This window comes from Cherax quadricarinatus, chromosome 11, assembly GCF_038502225.1.
Source record: "Cherax quadricarinatus isolate ZL_2023a chromosome 11, ASM3850222v1, whole genome shotgun sequence".
Classification (NCBI taxonomy): domain Eukaryota; kingdom Metazoa; phylum Arthropoda; class Malacostraca; order Decapoda; family Parastacidae; genus Cherax; species Cherax quadricarinatus.
Genome location: NC_091302.1, coordinates 46,564,136 through 46,587,127, shown reverse-complemented (window position 1 = coordinate 46,587,127; position 22,992 = coordinate 46,564,136). Strand labels below are relative to the sequence as shown.

At 39.2% G+C, this 22,992-nt stretch overlaps 1 protein-coding gene across 16 annotated transcripts in view; it reads left to right on the top strand.

Annotated features, from left to right (window-relative positions):
• Itpr (Inositol 1,4,5,-trisphosphate receptor) overlaps nucleotides 1-22,992 on the top strand; it is a 590,630-nt gene that overhangs the window by 522,693 nt on the left and 44,945 nt on the right. For all 16 annotated transcript variants that reach the window (XM_070084086.1, XM_070084085.1, XM_070084080.1 and 13 more), the window contains 5 exons: nucleotides 5,760-5,924; nucleotides 16,900-17,086; nucleotides 17,238-17,378; nucleotides 17,533-17,687; nucleotides 19,953-20,118. In XM_070084086.1, coding sequence (XP_069940187.1) covers nucleotides 5,760-5,924; nucleotides 16,900-17,086; nucleotides 17,238-17,378; nucleotides 17,533-17,687; nucleotides 19,953-20,118 — 814 coding nt within the window. The remainder of the gene's footprint in view (nucleotides 1-5,759; nucleotides 5,925-16,899; nucleotides 17,087-17,237; nucleotides 17,379-17,532; nucleotides 17,688-19,952; nucleotides 20,119-22,992) is intronic.

The following is a 22,992-nucleotide window of genomic DNA, read 5'->3' as shown; positions in this document are numbered from 1 at the left end:
CTTGATAATAACCAGTGTGCAACATTTGTGCAACATCCTTTCAATTTTGATACCACTGGTAGTGTCTTCCTGCCAGACTGTCCTATAACCTATGCTCTAAGTAAAGAGAAATAATTCTGGAACGTGTGTAATACGTGTTTGGCAGGCCGGGTGGCTGGCTGATTGACTTTGGCTGTCTCTATCTCCATCTGTCTGTCTGTATCTCTGCTTGTCTGTATCTCTACCTGTCTCTGTCTATCTCTGTCTCTAACTCACTGGTATACATAAATAGTTATCATACATAGTGTAAATTACCTAGGATGTTTCAAAAAATTCAGACAAAGTGCTATGCAGTGCTTGTAGATGTAAGGCATAATAAGCACAACTGGCAAGTAATACGCATTGTTTAGGAATTAGACATGACAACTCTGCATCGTGTGTAATACCTATTAGTTCATGAGCGGCTCTCTGAGACAGAAAGAGAGACCAGTAGACAGAGACAGGAAGATAGACACACAGGCAGACAGATAAGCAGAGACAGAGATAAAGAGACAGAGCTAGACACAGACAAATAGATAGACAGACAAACAAACAGATAAACATGTTTATATGTAACAATGAAAACAAACAAAGCCAACGCAGTGTTTTTTTATTTTTATTATCACACCGGCCGATTCCCACCAAGGCAGGGTGGCCCGAAAAAGAAAAACTTTCACCATCATTCACTCCATCACTGTCTTGCCAGAAGGGTGCTTTACACTACAGTTTTTAAACGCAGTGTATGATCATCAAATGTCACTCCACTGCTGCACTGTCAGCAGTGGAGTGACACTCAGTCATACACTGTGCTTCAAGGAGTTTCATATATACTCCAGCATGTCTAAAACATTGCTGGGACCCATAAATTTATTTATTTATTTATTTATTTATTTATTTTATAATTTGAACATACATACAGAGGTACAAAAAAATACAGGTAAGAGCAGCATGCCAAAGCCACTTGCATGCATAGCATTACGGGCAGGCTTAAAATTAACTTAAGATTAGCTAAGTAATGATGTAATCAGTGATAAAACATTATTGTAAACAGATAACAATAAAGCACAAATGAGTATTACAAAGACAGGTCATATGGTTGCATGCATTGTTGTACATTCAGTAGAATGGAGTATTCTGTTAGGTAGTGTATTTTTAAAAAATAACAAGCAATAACAATAACAGCAAGCGTGCGTGAGCGTGTTAGATAGGAGTGAATGGAGACGAATGGTACTTGGGACCTGACGATCTGTTGGAGTGTGAGCAGGGTAATATTTAGTGAAGGGATTCAGGGAAACCGGTTATTTTCATATAGTCGGACTTGAGTCATGGAAATGGGAAGTATAATGCCTGCACTTTAAAGGAGGGGTTTGGGATATTGGCAGTTTGGAGGGATATGTTGTGTATCTTTACATGTATATGCTTCTAAACTGTTGTATTCTGAGCACCTCTGCAAAAACAGTGATAATGTGTGAGTGTGGTGAAAGTGTTGAATGATGATGAAAGTATTTTCTTTTTGGGGATTTTCTTTCTTTTTTGGGTCACCCTGCCTCAGTGGGAGATGGCCGACTTGTTAAAAAAAAAAAAAAAAAGTTAGATTGGGTCTTAGGTTTAACATTTATGTGATATAATTGTGAGAAACAATACTTTGTATATATTTCTAGACAATAGTAGGTGACCAAGGCAAGTGAAAATGTTCACTGTCAGTGTGTTTGTGACTATTTCAGTACCTAATATTAGTGTCAGAACAAACATTGGCTATGAAATCACAAGAACTACTGCAAATTGTAATTATCAGAACATAAAAATTATATAAATTAAAAAAATGAGAAAGGTATATTGGCAACACTTCTGCAAGTGGCAGGGCTCCATGTTGCCATCAGATGAGCATCCAGCACCAACTATGAAGTCTTATATCTCAGTAAGTTCTGACCCTAATTTTTTTTTTTTTTGGTTTTATTACACAGAAAATTGCCCACTTTATTTATTTTTTTTTCCAACATACGTGTATTTGGAGCGCTGGGCGAGAAAACATAGATCTACGTTTGGACAGTTAATGGATTAAAATACGATAACATTGTTTGGGTGTTGTTGAAAGGAGATAGATGTTTTTGGTTAACCCTTTCATTGGCCGTGCCATAGTACTACAGCTTTGAGGTTACTGTCCATGCTATATTACTATGGCTTTGAGGTCACTGTCCGTGCCGCAGTACTACACTATGAGCTCAGCTCACTCAAATAAGCTGTGAGCAATAATTTTGGGCCTAGATGTGAGAGAATGGGTCTGTGTGGTAAGTGTGCATCGTATGAAAAATCCTGAAGCACACAGTGCATAATGAGAAAAAACTGCAACCGTGTTTTTGGTTTAAAACAGCGAATTTGTGGTGTATTTTCTTATGGATTTTACGGCGGTTGTATTCTCAGTTTCCTGGCCTTATTTAATAGAATGGAAGATATATTACAGAAATAGAAATGATTTTGATTGGTTTCAAGACTGAAAATAGCTTGAAATTGAGCTCAAAGTAGCAGAAATGTTAGATTTTTGCTGATATTCAAGAGGAAACAGACCACGTCACTCATCCATGATGTGTCCAAATGGTGGGGTCTAATATGTGTTCAGAAATGTGCTGATAGTATTTATACAATTATTACAATATTGCATAACAGTAAATCTTCTATTTTTTTGTGTATGAATAAAAAATCAAAATGGAATTCATGTGTAAAACCTGGGAACATAACTGATGAACTGAAGAAATGTTATTTTAGTGCCAGGAATGCCTGCATTGTTTATTCTGGACCCTATTTTGAAATTTGTGTGAAATTGGCTAAATTTCCAATTTCTGATCACTTGATTGGGTAGTTGAAATAGTTGATTGAGCAATTTCTTGTACTCAGTTGGTAAAATGAAAGACATACTTGTGAAATAGCCAAGAATTTGGTTGACTGGAACAATTTAATTGGCCTAAAATAAGACTCAAAGTGGGCAAAATTGCCAACGCATAAATATCACTGTCACAGTAAAATTTGCGAAAGTGTAATTTTGTCAGTTTTTCATCAAATTTTGCACTTTTTTTTTATTGCCTGCAGAAAAAGATTCTCAACCATTTTGTAAGAAAAAATAGCAAAAATTCTTGGACGGTGTGAACAAGTTTCACAGCGGGGGTCTGGACAGTGAAAGGGGTTAAAATGTGAATAATGGACAAAGTGAAATCCAGTAATAGAGCAGTAAGTGAAAGAATTTTTATAAGTAGTACTGTAAATTCATAAGAACTTTAAGAAAGAGTGATATTCACACTTGCCATGACATAGATTAAGGAGTGCAAAATGGAACTCGGTGAACCATTGATTAATATTTTTAATATATCTCTTCAAACAGGTGTAGTGTCTGGTATGTGGAAGATGGCCAATGTAATTCCTATTTTTAAAGCAAGGGACAAGTCATTACCATCAAATTACTAGTCAGTTGTAGCTGATAATATAAGAAGCCATCTTGATAAGCATAATTTGATTAATGATACTCAACATGGATTCAAGAAGGGCCGTTCTTGCTTAACTAGTTTACAAAGTTTCTTCAGTAAAGCTTTGGAGGTTGTTGATCATGAAAATGAATTCGATATTGTTTATTTGGATTTTAGTAAGACTTTTGATAGAGTACCACATCAGAGACTGTTAAAGAAAGTGGCAGCTCATGTCATTTGGGGAAAAGTTCTGGTATGGATTGAGTCATGACTCACTAATAGGAAACAGAGTGCGCATAAGTGGGGTTAAATCTGAGTGGGGATCTGTAACAAGTGGCATTCCACAGGGAACAGTTTTAGGCCCATTGTTGTTTTTTATATGTATAAATGACCTTGACGAGGGAATTACTAGTGATATAAGCAAATTTGCTGATGACACAAAGATAGGTAGAATAATTGATTCAGACGTAGATGTCACGGAACTTCAGGAGGATTTAGACAAACTCAGTTCATGGTCAGAAAAGTGGCAGATGCAGTTCAATGTAGATAAATGCAAAGTTCTAAAGCTCAGGAATGTTCATAACCCTACCACATATCAGCTTAATAATGTTCAACTTAGCCGTGCAGAATGCGGAAAGGACTTGGGGGTTATGGTAAGCAGCAACCTTAAACCAAGACAGCAATGCCTAAGCGTGCATAATAAGGCAAATAGATTACTGGGATTTATATCAAGAAGTTGGTTTAGAAAGACACGTAAGCAAACACTATAACATATTTATTAGAAAACGTTTCGGTCCTGGGACCTTGATCACTTCTAACATACAGAGGTAGAAAGACATTATATATATAGGCGGAGAGTGAGATGTGACGCACGTGACCTGAGGAATGTCATAAGAACATAAGAATGGAGGAACACTGTGGAAGGCCTACTGGCCCACAGTGTTCCTCCATTCTTATGTTCTTATGACATTCCTCAGGTCACGTGCGTCACATCTCACTCTCCGCCTATATATATAATGTCTTTCTACCTCTGTATGTTAGAAGTGATCAAGGTCCCAGGACCGAAACGTTTTCTAATAAATATGTTATAGTGTTTGCTTACGTGTCTTTCTAAACCAACTTGTCGGTATTTATTACCAAGGTTTATACCATATCAAGAAGTGTAAGCAACAGAAGTCCAGCGGTTATACACCAGCTTTATACATCATTTGTAAGGCCTCACCTAGATTACACAGCTCAGTTCTGGTTTCCATTTTACAGAATGGATATAAATTTGTTAGAAAACGTTCAGTGACAAATGACAAAGTTAATACATAACATTAGAAATCTTTCATGTGAAGAAAGATTGAAGTTCCTTAAATTACATTCATTTATAAGATGAAGAATGAGGGGAAACATGATCGAAGTGTATAAGTGGAAGATGGGTATTAACAAAGGTGATCTAAATAAGGTGTTGAGGATATCTCTCCATGAGAGAACCCACAATAATGGATTCAAATTAGACAAGTTTAGATTTAGAAAGGATATAGGAAAATATTGGTTTGGAAATAGGATAGTTGGTGAGTGGAACAGTCTGCCTAGTAGGGTTATTGAGGCCCTAAGTCTATCTTATGAAGATAGACTTAGAGCCTTGAATCTCCACTCTCTGGAGAGATGTAGAATGAGGGGAGATATCATCGAGGTGTATAAGTGGATGATGGGGATAAACAGAGGTGATTAATAATAAAGTACTGAGGGTGTCAAACCAGGTAAGAACCAGAAATAATGGGTTTAAGTTAGATAAATTTAGATATAGAAAGGACATAGGTATGTACTGGTTTTCAAACAGAGTTGTGGATATGTGGAACGATCTTTTGAGTAGGGTGATCGAGGCTAGGACCTTGGGCATCTTTAAAAAGAGATTGGACATATATATGAGTGGGAGGGGCTGGGTTTGATTGGTGTCATGGGTACAGGAGTAAATTTGTGGGTAGTTTAGGGTAGGAGTGGTTTTGATAAGGACCTGCCTTGTATGGGCCAGTAGGCCTTCTGCAGTGTTCCTCCATTCCTATGTTCTTATGAGTGAGAAGGGTTGGATTTGAGTGGGACTTGCACATGAGCATATAGAATTATCAAAGTTTATTGTTTGGGTAGCATTGAAAATTGGATTGGGTAAATATTCTGTTAGTGGGATGGATTGTGAAGGATCTGCCTAGTATGGGCCAACAGGCCTGCTGTGGTGTTCCTCCTTCTTATGTTCTTATGTTATTAATCTGTTTTAGAATAATTCTTTTTTTATTTTACCAGGTGTTAATAAAAGGCATTCATCTTGTGAGTTTGATGGGTAACAAAGGAACATTTGCTAAGAGATTGGAACAGCAGGTGACGGACAGTGAGCTCCTCTACCACGTAATCTATCTTGTATTCTGTGTCCTTGGCCTATCTGTTCACCCCTTCTGTTACTCAGTTTTGGTAAGTCAGGTTTTTGACAGTATTATGTTTGTAGAATTATATCCACATGTAATTTATGTCAACTCATGGATTTTTATAATAATAATAGTAGGTTGGTAGACAGCAACCACCCAGGGAAGTACTACCGTCCTGCCAGATGACTGTGAAACAGAAACCTGTAACTGTTTTGCATGATGGTAGGATTGCTGTTTTCTTTATCTGTCTCATAAACACGCTAGATAACAGGGATATCTTGCTACTCCTACTTACACTTTAGTCACACTTCACAGACACGCACATGCATATATATATATACATACATCTAGGTTTTTCTCCTTTTTCTAAATAGCTCTTGTTCTTCTTTATTTCTTCTATTGTCCATGGGGAAGTGGAAAAGAATCTTTCCTCCGTAAGCCATGCGTGTCGTATGAGGCGACTAAAATGCCGGGAGCAGTGGGCTAGTAACCCCTTCTCCTGTAGACATTTACTAAAAAAGAGAAGAAGAAAAACTTTATAAAACTGGGATGCTTAAATGTGCGTGGATGTAGTGCGGATGACAAGAAACAGATGATTGCTGATGTTATGAATGAAAAGAAGTTGGATGTCCTGGCCCTAAGCGAAACAAAGCTGAAGGGGGTAGGGGAGTTTCAGTGGGGGGAAATAAATGGGATTAAATCTGGAGTATCTGAGAGAGTTAGAGCAAAGGAAGGGGTAGCAGTAATGTTGAATGATCAGTTATGGAAGGAGAAAAGAGAATATGAATGTGTAAATTCAAGAATTATGTGGATTAAAGTAAAGGTTGGATGCGAGAAGTGGGTCATAGTAAGCATGTATGCACCTGGAGAAGAGAGGAATGCAGAGGAGAGAGAGAGATTTTGGGAGATGTTAAGTGAATGTATAGCAGCCTTTGAACCAAGTGAGAGAGTAATTGTGGTAGGGGACCTGAATGCTAAAGTAGGAGAAACTTTTAGAGAGGGTGTGGTAGGTAAGTTTGGGGTGCCAGGTGTAAATGATAATGGGAGCCCTTTGATTGAACTTTGTATAGAAAGGGGTTTAGTTATAGGTAATACATATTTTAAGAAAAAGAGGATAAATAAGTATACAAGATATGATGTAGGGCGAAATGACAGTAGTTTGTTGGATTATGTATTGGTAGATAAAAGACTTGAGTAGACTTCAGGATGTACATGTTTATAGAGGGGCCACAGATATATCAGATCACTTTCTAGTTGTAGCTACACTGAGAGTAAAAGGTAGATGGGATACAAGGAGAATAGAAGCATCAGGGAAGAGAGAGGTGAAGGTTTATAAACTAAAAGAGGAGGCAGTTAGGGTAAGATATAAACAGCTATTGGAGGATAGATGGGCTAATGAGAGCATAGGCAATGGGGTCGAAGAGGTATGGGGTAGGTTTAAAAATGTAGTGTTAGAGTGTTCAGCAGAAGTTTGTGGTTACAGGAAAGTGGGTGCGGGAGGGAAGAGGAGCGATTGGTGGAATAATGATGTAAAGAGAGTAGTAAGGGAGAAAAAGTTAGCATATGAGAAGTTTTTACAAAGTAGAAGTGATGCAAGGAGGGAAGAGTATATGGAGAAAAAGAGAGAGGTTAAGAGAGTGGTGAAGCAATGTAAAAAGAGAGCAAATGAGAGAGTGGGTGAGATGTTATCAACAAATTTTGTTGAAAATAAGAAAAAGTTTTGGAGTGAGATTAACAAGTTAAGAAAGCCTAGAGAACAAATGGATTTGTCAGTTAAAAATAGGAGAGGAGAGTTATTAAATGGAGAGTTAGAGGTATTGGGAAGATGGAGGGAATATTTTGAGGAATTGTTAAATGTTGATGAAGATAGGGAAGCTGTGATTTCGTGTATAGGACAAGGAGGAATAACATCTTGTAGGAGTGAGGAAGAGCCAGTTGTGAGTGTGGGGGAAGTTCGTGAGGCAGTAGGTAAAATAAAAGGGGGTAAGGCAGCCGGGATTGATGGGATAAAGATAGAAATGTTAAAAGCAGGTGGGGATATAGTTTTGGAGTGGTTGGTGCAATTATTTAATAAATGTATGGAAGAGGGTAAGGTACCTAGGGATTGGCAGAGAGCATGCATAGTTCCTTTGTATAAAGGCAAAGGGGATAAAAGAGAGTGCAAAAATTATAGGGGGATAAGTCTGCTGAGTATACCTGGTAAAGTGTATGGTAGAGTTATTATTGAAAGAATTAAGAGTAAGACAGAGAATAGGATAGCAGATGAACAAGGAGGCTTTAGGAAAGGTAGGGGGTGTGTGGACCAGGTGTTTACAGTGAAACATATAAGTGAACAGTATTTAGATAAGGCTAAAGAGGTCTTTGTGGCATTTATGGATTTGGAAAAGGCGTATGACAGGGTGGATAGGGGGGCAATGTGGCAGATGTTGCAAGTGTATGGTGTAGGAGGTAGGTTACTGAAAGCAGTGAAGAGTTTTTACGAGGATAGTGAGGCTCAAGTTAGAGTATGTAGGAAAGAGGGAAATTTTTTCCCAGTAAAAGTAGGCCTTAGACAAGGATGTGTGATGTCACCGTGGTTGTTTAATATATTTATAGATGGGGTTGTAAGAGAAGTAAATGCGAGGGTCTTGGCAAGAGGCATGGAGTTAAAAGATAAAGAATCACACACAAAGTGGGAGTTGTCACAGCTGCTCTTTGCTGATGACACTGTGCTCTTGGGAGATTCTGAAGAGAAGTTGCAGAGATTGGTGGATGAATTTGGTAGGGTGTGCAAAAGAAGAAAATTAAAGGTGAATACAGGAAAGAGTAAGGTTATGAGGATAACAAAAAGATTAGGTGATGAAAGATTGAATATCAGATTGGAGGGAGAGAGTATGGAGGAGGTGAATGTATTCAGATATTTGGGAGTGGACGTGTCAGCGGATGGGTCTATGAAAGATGAGGTGAATCATAGAATTGATGAGGGGAAAAGGGTGAGTGGTGCACTTAGGAGTCTGTGGAGACAAAGAACTTTGTCCTTGGAGGCAAAGAGGGGAATGTATGAGAGTATAGTTTTACCAACGCTCTTATATGGGTGTGAAGCATGGGTGATGAATGTTGCAGCGAGGAGAAGGCTGGAGGCAGTGGAGATGTCATGTCTGAGGGCAATGTGTGGTGTGAATAAAATGCAGAGAATTCGTAGTTTGGAAGTTAGGAGGAGGTGCGGGATTACCAAAACTGTTGTCCAGAGGGCTGAGGAAGGGTTGTTGAGGTGGTTCGGACATGTAGAGAGAATGGAGCGAAACAGAATGACTTCAAGAGTGTATCAGTCTGTAGTGGAAGGAAGGCGGAGTAGGGGTCGGCCTAGGAAAGGTTGGAGAGAGGGGGTAAAGGAGGTTTTGTGTGCGAGGGGCTTGGACTTCCAGCAGGCATGCGTGAGCATGTTTGATAGGAGTGAATGGAGACAAATGGTTTTTAATACTTGACGTGCTGTTAGAGTGTGAGCAAAGTAACATTTATGAAGGGGTTCAGGGAAACCGGCAGGCCGGACTTGAGTCCTGGAGATGGGAAGTACAGTGCCTGCACTCTGAAGGAGGGGTGTTAATGTGTTGCAGTTTAAAAACTGTAGTGTAAAGCACCCTTCTGGCAAGACAGTGATGGAGTGAATGATGGTGAAAGTTTTTCTTTTTCGGGCCACCCTGCCTTGGTGGGAATCGGCCAGTGTGATAATAATAATAATTATATTTTGACAACTGACTTTTGTCATTCAGTGCAGTATTTCACTTTGCTAGTTACTGTAGTTTGAACAGTTTTCTACTTGGAATTAAATGGTATAAAATACCGACACAATGGAAATATAAACACTTAAGCAGTATAATGTGATCCTTTATTGACAATGTTTCGCCCACGCAGTGGGCTTTATCAAGTCACAAACAGATCTACCTGGGTAAGAGGTATGTGAGTATTTATAGGATGGCATCAGGTGTAGAATGCTGGTTCAGGTGGAGAATGCTGCATGTGACAGTCTTCCGATAAGGGCGATAGAGTCTAGAACCTTGGGTAGCTTTAAAAAGAGATTGGATAAGTATATGAGTAGACCTTCTGCAGTGTTCCTCCATTCTTACATTCTATGTGGAATAGCGATGAAGTTTCTTGGTAAGGGGTTCAGCTATGTTATAGAAGCCATTGTTCTGGTTGAAGTTTTTGGATATACAGATAAGTGATGATTCCAGGATTCTTCGGTACTGAGTGTAGTCCTCTCTGGTGATACATCTTGTGTTTCTGTAGTTGATTAAATGGTTGTGTGAATTTCGGTGTTGAACACAGGCATTCCTTGGATCGTCAGATTTGCCTGCATACTGATGTTCTGAAATACGTGTTTGGAGGTCTCTGGATGTTTCGTAAATTATATGTCGGCGAAACATCCAGAGACCTCCAAACACGTATTTCAGAACACCAGTACGCAGGCAGATCTGACGATCCAAGGAATGCCTGTGTTCAACACCAAAATTCACACAACCATTTAATCAACTACAGAAATGCAAGACTTGTTGCTAGAGAGGACAACACTCAGTACTGAAGAATCCTGGAATCATCACTTATCTGTATATCCAACAACTTCAACCAGAACAATGGCTTCTATAACATAGCTGAACCCCTTGCCAAGAAACTTATTCATCGCTATCCCACATAGAACATAAGAATAGAGGAACACTGCAGATCTTCTCACATACTTATCCAGTCTCTTTTTAAAGCTACCCAAGGTTCTAGACTCTATCACCCTTATAGGAAGACTGTCACATGCACCATTCTCTACCTAAACCAGCATTCTGCACCTGACACTATCCTATAAATACTCACGTACCAGTTGTGAGTGTGGGGGAAGTTCTTGAGGCAGTAGGTAAAATGAAAGGGGGTAAGGCAGCCGGGATTGATGGGATAAAGATAGAAATGTTAAAAGCAGGTGGGGATATAGTTTTGGAGTGGTTGGTGCAATTATTTAATAAATGTATGGAAGAGGGTAAGGTACCTAGGGATTGGCAGAGAGCATGCATAGTTCCTTTGTATAAAGGCAAAGGGGATAAAAGAGAGTGCAAAAATTATAGGGGGATAAGTCTGTTGAGTGTACCTGGTAAAGTGTATGGTAGAGTTATAATTGAAAGAATTAAGAGTAAGACGGAGAATAGGATAGCAGATGAACAAGGAGGCTTTAGGAAAGGTAGGGGGTGTGTGGACCAGGTGTTTACAGTGAAACATATAAGTGAACAGTATTTAGATAAGGCTAAAGAGGTCTTTGTGGCATTTATGGATTTGGAAAAGGCGTATGACAGGGTGGATAGGGGGGCAATGTGGCAGATGTTGCAAGTGTATGGTGTAGGAGGTAGGTTACTGAAAGCAGTGAAGAGTTTTTACGAGGATAGTGAGGCTCAAGTTAGAGTATGTAGGAAAGAGGGAAATTTTTTCCCAGTAAAAGTAGGCCTTAGACAAGGATGTGTGATGTCACCGTGGTTGTTTAATATATTTATAGATGGGGTTGTAAGAGAAGTAAATGCGAGGGTCTTGGCAAGAGGCGTGGAGTTAAAAGATAAAGAATCACACACAAAGTGGGAGTTGTCACAGCTGCTCTTTGCTGATGACACTGTGCTCTTGGGAGATTCTGAAGAGAAGTTGCAGAGATTGGTGGATGAATTTGGTAAGGTGTGCAAAAGAAGAAAATTAAAGGTGAATACAGGAAAGAGTAAGGTTATGAGGATAACAAAAAGATTAGGTGATGAAAGATTGAATATCAGATTGGAGGGAGAGAGTATGGAGGAGGTGAACGTATTCAGATATTTGGGAGTGGACGTGTCAGCGGATGGGTCTATGAAAGATGAGGTGAATCATAGAATTGATGAGGGAAAAAGAGTGAGTGGTGCACTTAGGAGTCTGTGGAGACAAAGAACTTTGTCCTTGGAGGCAAAGAGGGGAATGTATGAGAGTATAGTTTTACCAACGCTCTTATATGGGTGTGAAGCGTGGGTGATGAATGTTGCAGCGAGGAGAAGGCTGGAGGCAGTGGAGATGTCATGTCTGAGGGCAATGTGTGGTGTGAATATAATGCAGAGAATTCGTAGTTTGGAAGTTAGGAGGAGGTGCGGGATTACCAAAACTGTTGTCCAGAGGGCTGAGGAAGGGTTGTTGAGGTGGTTCGGACATGTAGAGAGAATGGAGCGAAACAGAATGACTTCAAGAGTGTATCAGTCTGTAGTGGAAGGAAGGCGGGGTAGGGGTCGGCCTAGGAAGGGTTGGAGGGAGGGGGTAAAGGAGGTTTTGTGTGCGAGGGGCTTGGACTTCCAGCAGGCATGCGTGAGCGTGTTTGATAGGAGTGAATGGAGACAAATGGTTTTTAATACTTGACGTGCTGTTGGAGTGTGAGCAAAGTAACATTTATGAAGGGATTCAGGGAAACCGGCAGGCCGGACTTGAGTCCTGGAGATGGGAAGTACAGTGCCTGCACTCTGAAGGAGGGGTGTTAATGTTGCAGTTTAAAAACTGTAGTGTAAAGCACCCTTCTGGCAAGACAGTGATGGAGTGAATGATGGTGAAAGTTTTTCTTTTTCGGGCCACCCTGCCTTGGTGGAAATCGGCCGGTGTGATAATAAAAAAAAAAAAACTTTTACCCAGGTAGATCTGTTTGTGACTTGATAAAGCCCACTGCATGGGTGAAATGCTGTCAATAAAGGATCATATTATACTGCTTAAGTGTTTATATTCCAGTTTTCTACTTCATTAATCTTTCTGTCTTTGATGCATCATTTACATTCAGTGCTATTATCAAAAAATTATAATAATAATTATTATTATTGTAGGTAGTAGGTTGGTAGACAGCAACCACCCAGGGGAGGTACTACTGTCCTCCCAAGTGAGTGTAAAACGAAAGCCTGTAATTGTTTTACATGATGGTAGGATTGCTGGTGTCATTTTTGTCTGTTTCATAAACACGTAAGATTTCAGGTACGTCTTGCTACTTCTACTTACACTTAGGTCACACTACACATACATATACAAGCATATATATACACACCCCTCTGGGTTTTCTTCTATTTTCTTTCTAGTTCTTGTTTATTTCCTCTTATCTCCACGGGGAAGTGGAACAGAATTCTTCCTCCGTAAGCAATGCATGTTGTAAGAGGTGACTAAAATACCGGGGGCAAGGGGCTAGTAACCCTTTCTCTTGTATAAATTACTAAATTTAAAAAGAGAAACTTTCGTTTTTCTTTTTGGGCCACCCTGCCTTGGTGGGATATGGTTGGTTTGTTGAAAAAAAAAATAATAATTATTATATGAGTGTGAAGCATGGGTTATAAATGTTGCAGCAAGATGTAGGCTGGAGGCAGTGGAGATTTCATGTCTAAAGGCAATGTATTATGTAAATGTTACCCAGAGAATTTGTAGTGTGGGAATTAGGAGGTGTGGAGTCACAAAAAAGTATTACTCAAGAGGGCTGAAGAGGAGTTATTGAGATGGTTTGGCCATTGAGAGAGGATGGATCAAAATAGAATGACTTGGTGTATAAATCTGTAGTGGAGGGGAGGAGGGGTAGGGGTCATCCTAGGAAAGGATGGAGGGATGGGGTAAGAGATATTTTGTGTGCAATTGGCCTGGACATGCAGCAGCCATGTGTGAGCATGTTAGATAGAAGTGAATTCCAGGTAAATAGTTTTTGGGACCTGACAAGCTGTTGGAGTGTGAACAGGGTAATATTTTGTGAAGGGATTCAAGGAAACTGGTTAGCCAAACTTGAGTCCTGGAAGTGGGAAGTACAGTGCCTGCACTTTAAAGGAGGGGTTTGGGATGTTGGCTGTTTGGAGTGACATCTAAACTGTCGTATTTGGGCACCTCTGCAAAGACAGTGGATATGTGTGAATGATGGTGAAAGTGTTGGATGATGCTGAAAGTGTTTCTTTCTTTTTTGGGTCACCCTTCCTCAGTGGGAGACAGCCATTGTGTTGAAAAAATAATCATAATTATAATAATAATACTGGTAAATGTAGGTAGTAGGTTGGTATACAGCAACCACCCAGGGAGGTACTACCGTCCTGCCAAGTGAATGTAAAACGAAAGCCTGTAATTGTTTTACATGATGGTAGGATTGCTGGTGTCTTTTGTCTGTCTCATACATATGCAAAATTACAGGTATGTCTTGCTACTTCTACTTACACTTAGGTCACACTACACATACATGTACAAGCATATGTATACACACCCCTCTGGGTTTTCTTCTATTTTCTTTCTAGTTCTTTTTTATTTCCTCTTATCTCCATGGGAAAGTGGAACAGAATTCTTCCTCCGTAAGCCATGCGTGTTGTAAGAGGCAACTAAAATGCCGGGAGCAAGGGGCTAGTAACCCCTTCTCCTGTATATATTACTAAATGTAAAAGGAGAAACTTTCGTTTTTCCTTTTGGGCCACCCCGCCTCGGTGGGATGCAGCCGATGTGTTGAAAGAAAGAAAGAATACTGGTAAAGTGTACAGAAAGAATTATTATTGAAGGTTAGGAGTAAGATGGAAAGTAGACTTGCAGAGGAACAGAGAGGATTGAAGAAGGATAAGGGCTGTGTAGATCAAATGTTTCATTGAAGTATACAAGTGAGCAGTATTTAGGTAAAGGTACAGAGTTGACTCGACTTATATGTTGCACTTATGGATTGAGAATAGGGATTTGATAGAGTAGGTTGGGAATCCATGTGGTAATTGTTGCGTATGTACAGAATAGGAAATAGGTTACTGAAATAATTTTTTTTTTTTTAATGCTGATAGAGGCTCAGGTTAGGGTATGTATTTGGGAGGGAGGGACTGTTTCCCAATGAAATTTGTGCTTAGACAGGAATGTACATCACCACATTGGTTGCTTAACATATTTATAGATAGGATTGTGAAAGAAGTAAATACTGGGGTATTGAGGAGTGGGATGGGATTAAAAGATATTTAATATGATAAAGTGAGGGTTGTCACAATTGCTTTTTGCTGAACATGATTCTTTTGGGAGATTCTGAAGGAAAGCTACAAAGGTTAGTGAACAGATTTGGGAGGGTATGTGAGAATAGGAAATTAAAATATGAACATAAAAAAGAGCAACATGATGAGGGTAACAAAAAGACAAGGTAATGATAGATTTAATATCAGATTGGAGGGAGTGAGCATGGAAGAAGTGGATGTATTCAGAAATTTGGGAATGGCTATGTCAACAGATGAGTCTATGAAAGAAGAGGTGAACCATAGAATTGATGGTGGGGGAAAAAGAAAGGTGATGTGTTGAGACAATATAGGGAATGTAAATAAATGGTATAAAATACTGACACAATGGAAATATAAACACATAGTCCTCCCCACCAACTCCATTTCCAAACACATTTCCAACATTTTTTCCAGTACCTCATTCCAAGTATCTATCTCCACATCCACCACCATCAAGGACATTACCAGTAATAGGCAGGACAAGCTTCAATCCTCTGCAGGGATGTACATAATCCTTTATAACAACTGCAGCAAATTATACGTGGGCAAAACGTCCAGAGACCTCCAAACACGTATTTCAGGACACCACCAGTATGCAGGCAGATCTGATGATTCAAGGAATGCCTGTGTTCAGCACCGAAATTCACACAACCATTTAATCAACTCCAGAAACACAAGACTTATCGCCAGAGAAGACAACACTCAATACCAAAGAATCCTGGAATCATCACTTATCTGTATATCCAACAACTTCAACCAAAACAACGGCTTCTGTAACATAGCTGAACCCCTTGCCAAGAAACTTCTTCATCGGTATCCCACATAGAACATAAGAATGGAGGAACACTGCAGAAGGTCTACTCATATACTTGTCCAATTTCTTTTTAAAGCTACCCAAAGTCCTAGACTATCACCCTACTCGGAAGATTGTCACATGCAGCATTCTCCACCTGACTCCATCCTATAAATACTCACGTACCTTTCACCCAAGTAGATCTGTTTGTGATTTGATAAAGCCCACTGTGTGGGTGAAACGTCAAGGAAGGATTACATTATGCTGCTTATGTGTTCATATTTCCAAAAGGGAATGTACCAGAGTATAGTGGCACTAACACTTTTTGTATGAGTGTGAGACATGGGCTTGAACATTTCAGCAAGGAGGCTAGAGATCAGTGTGAGATGTGAATAGTTTGAAGTGTAGAAATTAAAAGATAGTGTTGGGTCACCAAGAGTATAATTCAGAGAGCTGAGGAAAAATTAGCAAGGTGGTTTGAACATTTCAAGAGGGATTGGATGATGGTGTATAAATTTGGGGGTAGGAGGGGGGAAAGGGGTCATTCCAGGAACACCTAAAAGGAGGCATTAAGTTTTAGAGGATTGTGTGAGCATGTTAAATAGGAGTGAATTTAGACGAGTTGTTTTAATGGACATGCTGTTGGAGTGTAAGCAAGGTAACATTTATGGAGGGTTCAGGGAAATTGGTTAGCTGAACATGAGTCCTGGAGGTACAAAATAGTGCCATCACTCTGGAGGGATGGGTTGGGATGTTGCAGTTGGAGAGTTATATGAATTGTGACTCAGCACACTTCTGGCAAGACAGTGATTTAATGAATGATGGTGAGTGTGCTTTCTCCTTTGAATCACCCTTTCTCAGTGGTGTGAGACAACCAGTGAAGTAAAAAGAAAAAAGATAATACTGTAATATTAATAATAATACAAAATTCTCAGATTAGTGCCATACTTGCATTTGGTGAATGTCCTAAAGGGACTCTTGATTGATGGTCTCTCTATTCAAGGAATTGGAGCTTTTCTCCCTTCCTTAAGTTAGACCTAATTAATCTCACCTCTCCAGTTCTCCAGCTGCTGTATAACCCTTATTGGTATAGTTCTTCCCCATAATATAATAATAATCTTAAAGCTACTTGTCTTACCACTCCTCAGAGGTGAGGAGACAGGGACAGGTATATAAAGTCATTAATATAATTTTTATTGCTGATTTGATCTATCAGTATATGCATGAATTTTTAATTTTCTTTATTTCTGTAGCTCTTTGATGTGGTATATCGAGAGGAAACCTTACTGAATGTGATGAGGTCAGTAACACGCAATGGCTGGTCCATCGTCCTGACAGCAGCATTGGCCCTCATATTGGTGTATATGTTCTCCATCATTGGTTACATGTTCTTCAGGAATGATTTTATAGTGGATGTTACCGATAATGATATTGATTGGGGTAGGTATTTTTTTTTGCTCAACTTTTGATTTCTCAGATATGGGTGTCATAAATTGTTTACAGAATTCTGTATGATATATATGAACTTATATCATAATTAAGGTTTTTGACTGCTGTTTCATCACTAATTAGATTTACTAACAAATTTCAGATACAATTCAAAGTCACATTAACAAGCGTGTTGAAAATTACGTCTCAACTTCCTTGTCTGTTAGACAAAAGGAATTGGAAACATGTGAGGTTGGGGTAGACTGCACACAAGATGATCATCATGTCCTGGATCTAAGAGACCGTGAGTTATAGAATTTTTCGTTGTATTAATTCTAACAACTTAAACATTTTGATGAAATTTATATTTTAAACTCTTTTTGAGAACTTTAAATTGTGGATTTGATTATTTTTTATGTTCTCTAATTATTTAAACTTTATTCACCTTTTGCTTACAGTTGTTGAAGGTATAACAAAAGAAGTAATGGCTGAAGTTGAGGATGCAAAGGAAGAAGCCTGCTCAACTCTTCTTATGTGTATAGTAACCACGCTCAATCATGGACTTCGAAGTGGAGGGGGCATTGGAGACATTTTGCGGCCTCCATCAAATAAAGTAAGTTATCTAATTGCCTGCATGTCTCACTCTAAAGGCTCTTTTTAACTCTCCTCCCAAAGTTCTAAAGCATACAACCATATTCTTTTGTGCATAATGTTCAGCATGTCAAGTAATAGTTTTTTGTGCCTCCGTAGGGCTCTGAACTCATGTTCATTACATACAGTGACTTTGCAATAATTTTGGTGATCTGTGATTGTGCTTTGTTTTAGCAAACTGCTGAAGAGCAATCCTGTAGAGCATGATTAAATGCACACACTTTTCATATCTTTATTATTTTCTTCAAATCTTTGCCATACATTATAAAAATAAATTTTTGCTGTGAATATGCAAACTTCAGATACATTAATTATGTTTTTGTCTGCTAGCATCACATGTGATCTAGTATGCCAATAAAACACCATTTTAAATATATTTAGTAATGACTCCAGTTTTGTATTAAAGAGCCTTTAAAAATACATTTGGGAATATAATTTGCATTGATATATTGTACAATATGTTTATAGATTTATTGTATGAATTTAACTTTTATACCAAAGAACTAAATGTTAATACAGTAGGACCCCCGTTTCCACGGGAGATGCATTCCAAGGACCTGCCATGGATACTGAAACCACAGATAGTAGCAAACCCTACATATAAGTCCTTTACATAGCTATTATAAAATTTAATTGATAAATTATGCACAATAAGTGGAGAATTGTCACTTTTTCACTGATGAGAAGCACTTCACGGCTTCTCTGAGGCTTTGAAGAACTGCCAGTTTCTTGACTTTTTCTCTTTGGGGCCATTATTATGCAGAATTAAGAAGTATGTTTGAGCTACAGTAAACCGTGGATAACTGAATTCACCGAATCAGTGAATATGGGGGTTCTACTGTATATTTAATTAGAAAATCCCCTTCAAGGTAGGTACTGTGATGGTGGTGAGGGGCTCTTGCTCCAAAGAATTGGGCATGTTCTTCCCTTGGATTAAACACAGCTGCCTTTCAGTCTCTCAATGCTATATATGTATGACCCCTGTAAGCTTAGTGCTTCATTATAATAATAATATGGAATGCTGTTACACAGTATCACATTTCAAGCACTTCAAATGGCTTTTTTCTGGCAAAGGGTTCCTCTGTAAGGTGAACCCTCAGAGGTTACTGGACTGATGGAGCAGGGAGGTGTCCATTAATGCTGATTGTTTGTTAAATCCAAATTATGATAATATTTTTACATCATAACAGTGTAATCAAAGTAGAATGACATGGAGAGCGTATAAGTCTGTAGGGGAAGGAAAGCGGAGTAGGGGTCGTCCTTGAAAAGGTTGGAGGGAGGGGGTAAAGGAAGTTTTGTGGCGAGGGGCTTGGACTTCCAGCAAGCATGGAGTGAATGGAGATGAATGGTTTTTGAGACCTGACGAGCTGTTGGAGTGTGAGCAGGGTAATATTCAGTGAAGGGATTAAGGGAAACCGGTTATTTTTATAAGCCGGACTTGAGTACTGGAGTGAATGATGGTGAAAGTTTTTCTTTTTTGGGCCACCCTGCCTTGGTGGGAATCGGCCAGTGTGATAATAAAAAATAACTTGAGTACTGGAAATGGGAAGTACAATGCCTGCACTTTAAAAGAGGGGTTTGGGATATTGGCAGTTTGGAGGGTTATGTTATATATCTTTATATATGCTTCTAAACTGTTGTATTTGGGTGCCTCAGCAAAGACAGTGATTATGTATGAGTGAGGTGAAAGTGTTGAATGATGATGAAAGTATTTCCTTTTTGGGGATTTTCTTTCTTTTTGTGTCATCCTACCTCAGTGGGAGACAGCCGACTTGTTAAAAAAAAAAAAAGCGACACAATTTTTTTTAATTTAGAGGACTAAGTCAGTTAAATCCAGACATAATTTTACTTAACAGACTGCAATAATAACAGGTAATTCTGGATTTAATGGACTTTGTCTATTTAATTTGTAATGGTGTGTAAAAATAATGCACAATTGATTTAACAGGCAAGAGTCCATCAAATCTTAAATTAATTTAGCCAGCGGACTGTAAAAATTAATGAACAGTTCCGAATTTAGTAGACTTTGTTTTTTCTGAATGTTATCTGGACACAGAGCTTGTATGTTAAATCCAAAGTCTGTTTTTTCTGAATGTTATCTGGACACAGAGCTTGTATGTTAAATCCAAAGTCCATTAAATAAGGGTTTCTTAAATTGTGGTTTTTAATTTTCATAATTCATACATTATATTTTATGATTCCAAAATTAGTGTTTATCTTATTATAGGAAAGCTTGTTTGCTCCCCGTGTCATCTATGATCTTCTGTTCTTCTTCGTCGTCATCATCATTGTATTGAACCTCATCTTTGGTGTTATTATTGACACCTTTGCCGATCTCAGAAGTGAAAAGCAAAATTCAGAAGAAATACTGAAAAATTCTTGCTTTATATGTGGTAAGTAAATCTTTCTTACACAGTAACATTTTTAAATATATTTAATTTAACCCTTTCAGGGTTTCCGACGTACTAGTACGGCTTACGCACCAGGGTTATTGACGTACTAGTACGCGTAAATTCTAGCACCTTCAAATCTAGCGAGAGAAAGCTGGTAGGCCTACATATGAAAGAATGGGTCTTTGTGGTCACTGTGCACAGTATAAAAAAATCCTACAGCACACAAGTGCGTAATGAGAAAAAAAAAGCTTTGACCGTGTTTTTGGTTTAAAACAGCGACTTTGCACTGTATTTTCATATGGTATTTATGGTTGTATTCTAGTTTTCCTGGTCTCATTTTATAGAATGGAAGACATATTACAGAAATTGAGATGATTTTGATTGGTTTTACAATGAAAAGTACAGTGGACCTCCGGTTCGCGATACTAATCCATTCCTGAGAGCTCATCGTAAACCAAAAATATCGGAAAGCGAATCAATTTTCCCCATAAGAAATAATGGAAATCAAATTAATCCGTGCAAGACACCCAAAAGTATGAAAAAAAAAACTTTTACCACATGAAATATTAAGTTTAATGCAATAGAATAGTAATTACAATAACAACAATAACAATAAATAACAATAAATAACGAAAGAATAATTGACACTTACCTTTAATGAAGATCTGGTGATGATTGATGGGATGGGAGGAGGGAAGAGTGTGGATGGTGTTAGCATTTAGAAGGGGAATCCCCCTCCAATAGGACTTGAGGTAGCAAGTCCTTTTCTGGGGTTACTTCCCTTCTTCTTTTAATGCCACTAGGACCAGGTTGAGAGTCACTGGACCTCTGTCGCACAACATATCTGTCCATAGAGGCCTGTACCTCTTGTTTCTTTATGACTTTCCTAAAGTGGTTCACAACATTGTCAGTGTAATAGTCACCAGCATGGCTTGCAATAGCTGTCTGAGGGTGATTTTCATCCATGAAGGTTTGCACCTCAAGCCACTTTGCACAGATTTCCTTAATCTTTGAAGTAGGCAACTTCTTCAATTTCTCTCTCCCCTCCTCCGAAGCAATTTCCTCAGGTGTGGCCTCTTGCTGTTGAAGTTGATCTAGCAGCTCATCAGTGGTTAGTTCTTCATTGTCCTCCTCCACCAACTCTTCCACATCCTCCCCACTAACCTCCAACCCCAAGGACTTTCCCAATGCCACAATGGATTCCTCAACTGGCATAATCCTCTCAGGGTTAGCCTCAAACCCTTCGAAATCCCTTTTGTCTACACATTCTGGCCACAGTCTTTTCCAGGCAGAGTTCAAGGTCCTCTTAGTCACTCCCTCCCAAGCCTTACCTGTAAGTTTTACACAATTGAGGATAGTAAAGTGATCCTTCCAAAACTCCTTTAGAGTCAATTGAGTTTCTGTGGTCACTTCAAACCACCTTTCAAACATAGCTTTTGTGTACAGTTTCTTGAAGTTGGAAATGACCTGCTGGTCCATGGGCTGCAGGAGAGGAGTGGTATTAGGAGGCAAAAACTTGACCTTAATGAAACTCATGTCCCCACAAAGTCGCTCTGACAAGTCTGCAGGATGACCAGGGGCATTGTCTAATACCAGGAGGCACTTAAGGTCTAATTTCTTTTCAATTAGGTAATTTTTCACACTGGAGGCAAATGCATGGTGTAACCAGTCATAGAAAAAGTCCCTAGTGACCCATGCCTTACTGTTTTCCCTCCACAGCACACACAAATTAGCCTTGAGGACATTCTTTTGCCTGAATGCTCTGGGAGCTTCTGAGTGATACACCAATAAAGGCTTCACTTTGCAATCACCACTGGTATTGGAACACATCAACAGAGTAAGCCTGTCTTTCATAGGCTTATGTCCTGGGAGTGCCTTTTCCTTCTGAGTAATGTAGGTCCTGCTTGGTAATTTCTTCCAACACAGGCCTCTTTTGTCACAATTAAACACTTGTTCAGGTTTCAATCCTTCAGCCTCTATGTACTCCTTGAATTCATGCACATATTTTTCAGCCGCTTTGTGGTCTGAACTGGCAGCCTCACCATGCTTAATCACACTATGTATACCACTACGATTCTTAAATCTTTCAAACCAATCTTTGCTGGCCTTAAATTCACTCACATCACCACTAGTTGCAGGCAATTTTTTTACCAAATCGTCATGCAACTGCCTAGCCTTTTCACAAATGATTGCTTGAGAGATGCTATCTCCTGCTATGTGTTTTTCATTTATCCACACCAATAACAGTCTCTCAACATTTTCTAACACTTGCGGTCACTGTTTCGTAATCACAGTTGCACCTTTTGCAAGAACAGCTTCCTTGATTGCCATTTTCTTGCTCACTATAGTAGAGATGGTTGATTGGGGTTTACTATACAACCTGACCAGCTCCGACACACGCACTCCACTTTCGTACTTTGCAATTATCTCTTTCTTCATTTCAACAGTCATTAGCACCCTTGGTCTCGAAGGGTTGGCACTGGGAGCTTTCTTGGGGCCCATGGTGACTTATTTTGCAAAAACAGGCACCAAAAACAGTGATAATATGGAATGTACCGAATGTATCCTTAGATGCGCACACACTGGCTGGCTTGTAAACACTGGCACACACGGGGCAGTTCAGGCCACACATGGACACGTCTCGTACGAACCACATCGCATACCAGGTTTTGTATCGGGAAGCGAGGCAATTTTTGTGCGATATAATGCATCAGTTACCGGATTTATCGGATACCGATAGCATCGCGAACCGGGGGTCCACTGTACCTTGAAATTGAGCTCAAAGTAGCAGAAATGTTCAATTTTTGCCAAAGTTCGAAGGTAAACAAATCATGCCACACGTCCAATACACTCCAACTGATGAGTCTAATATTC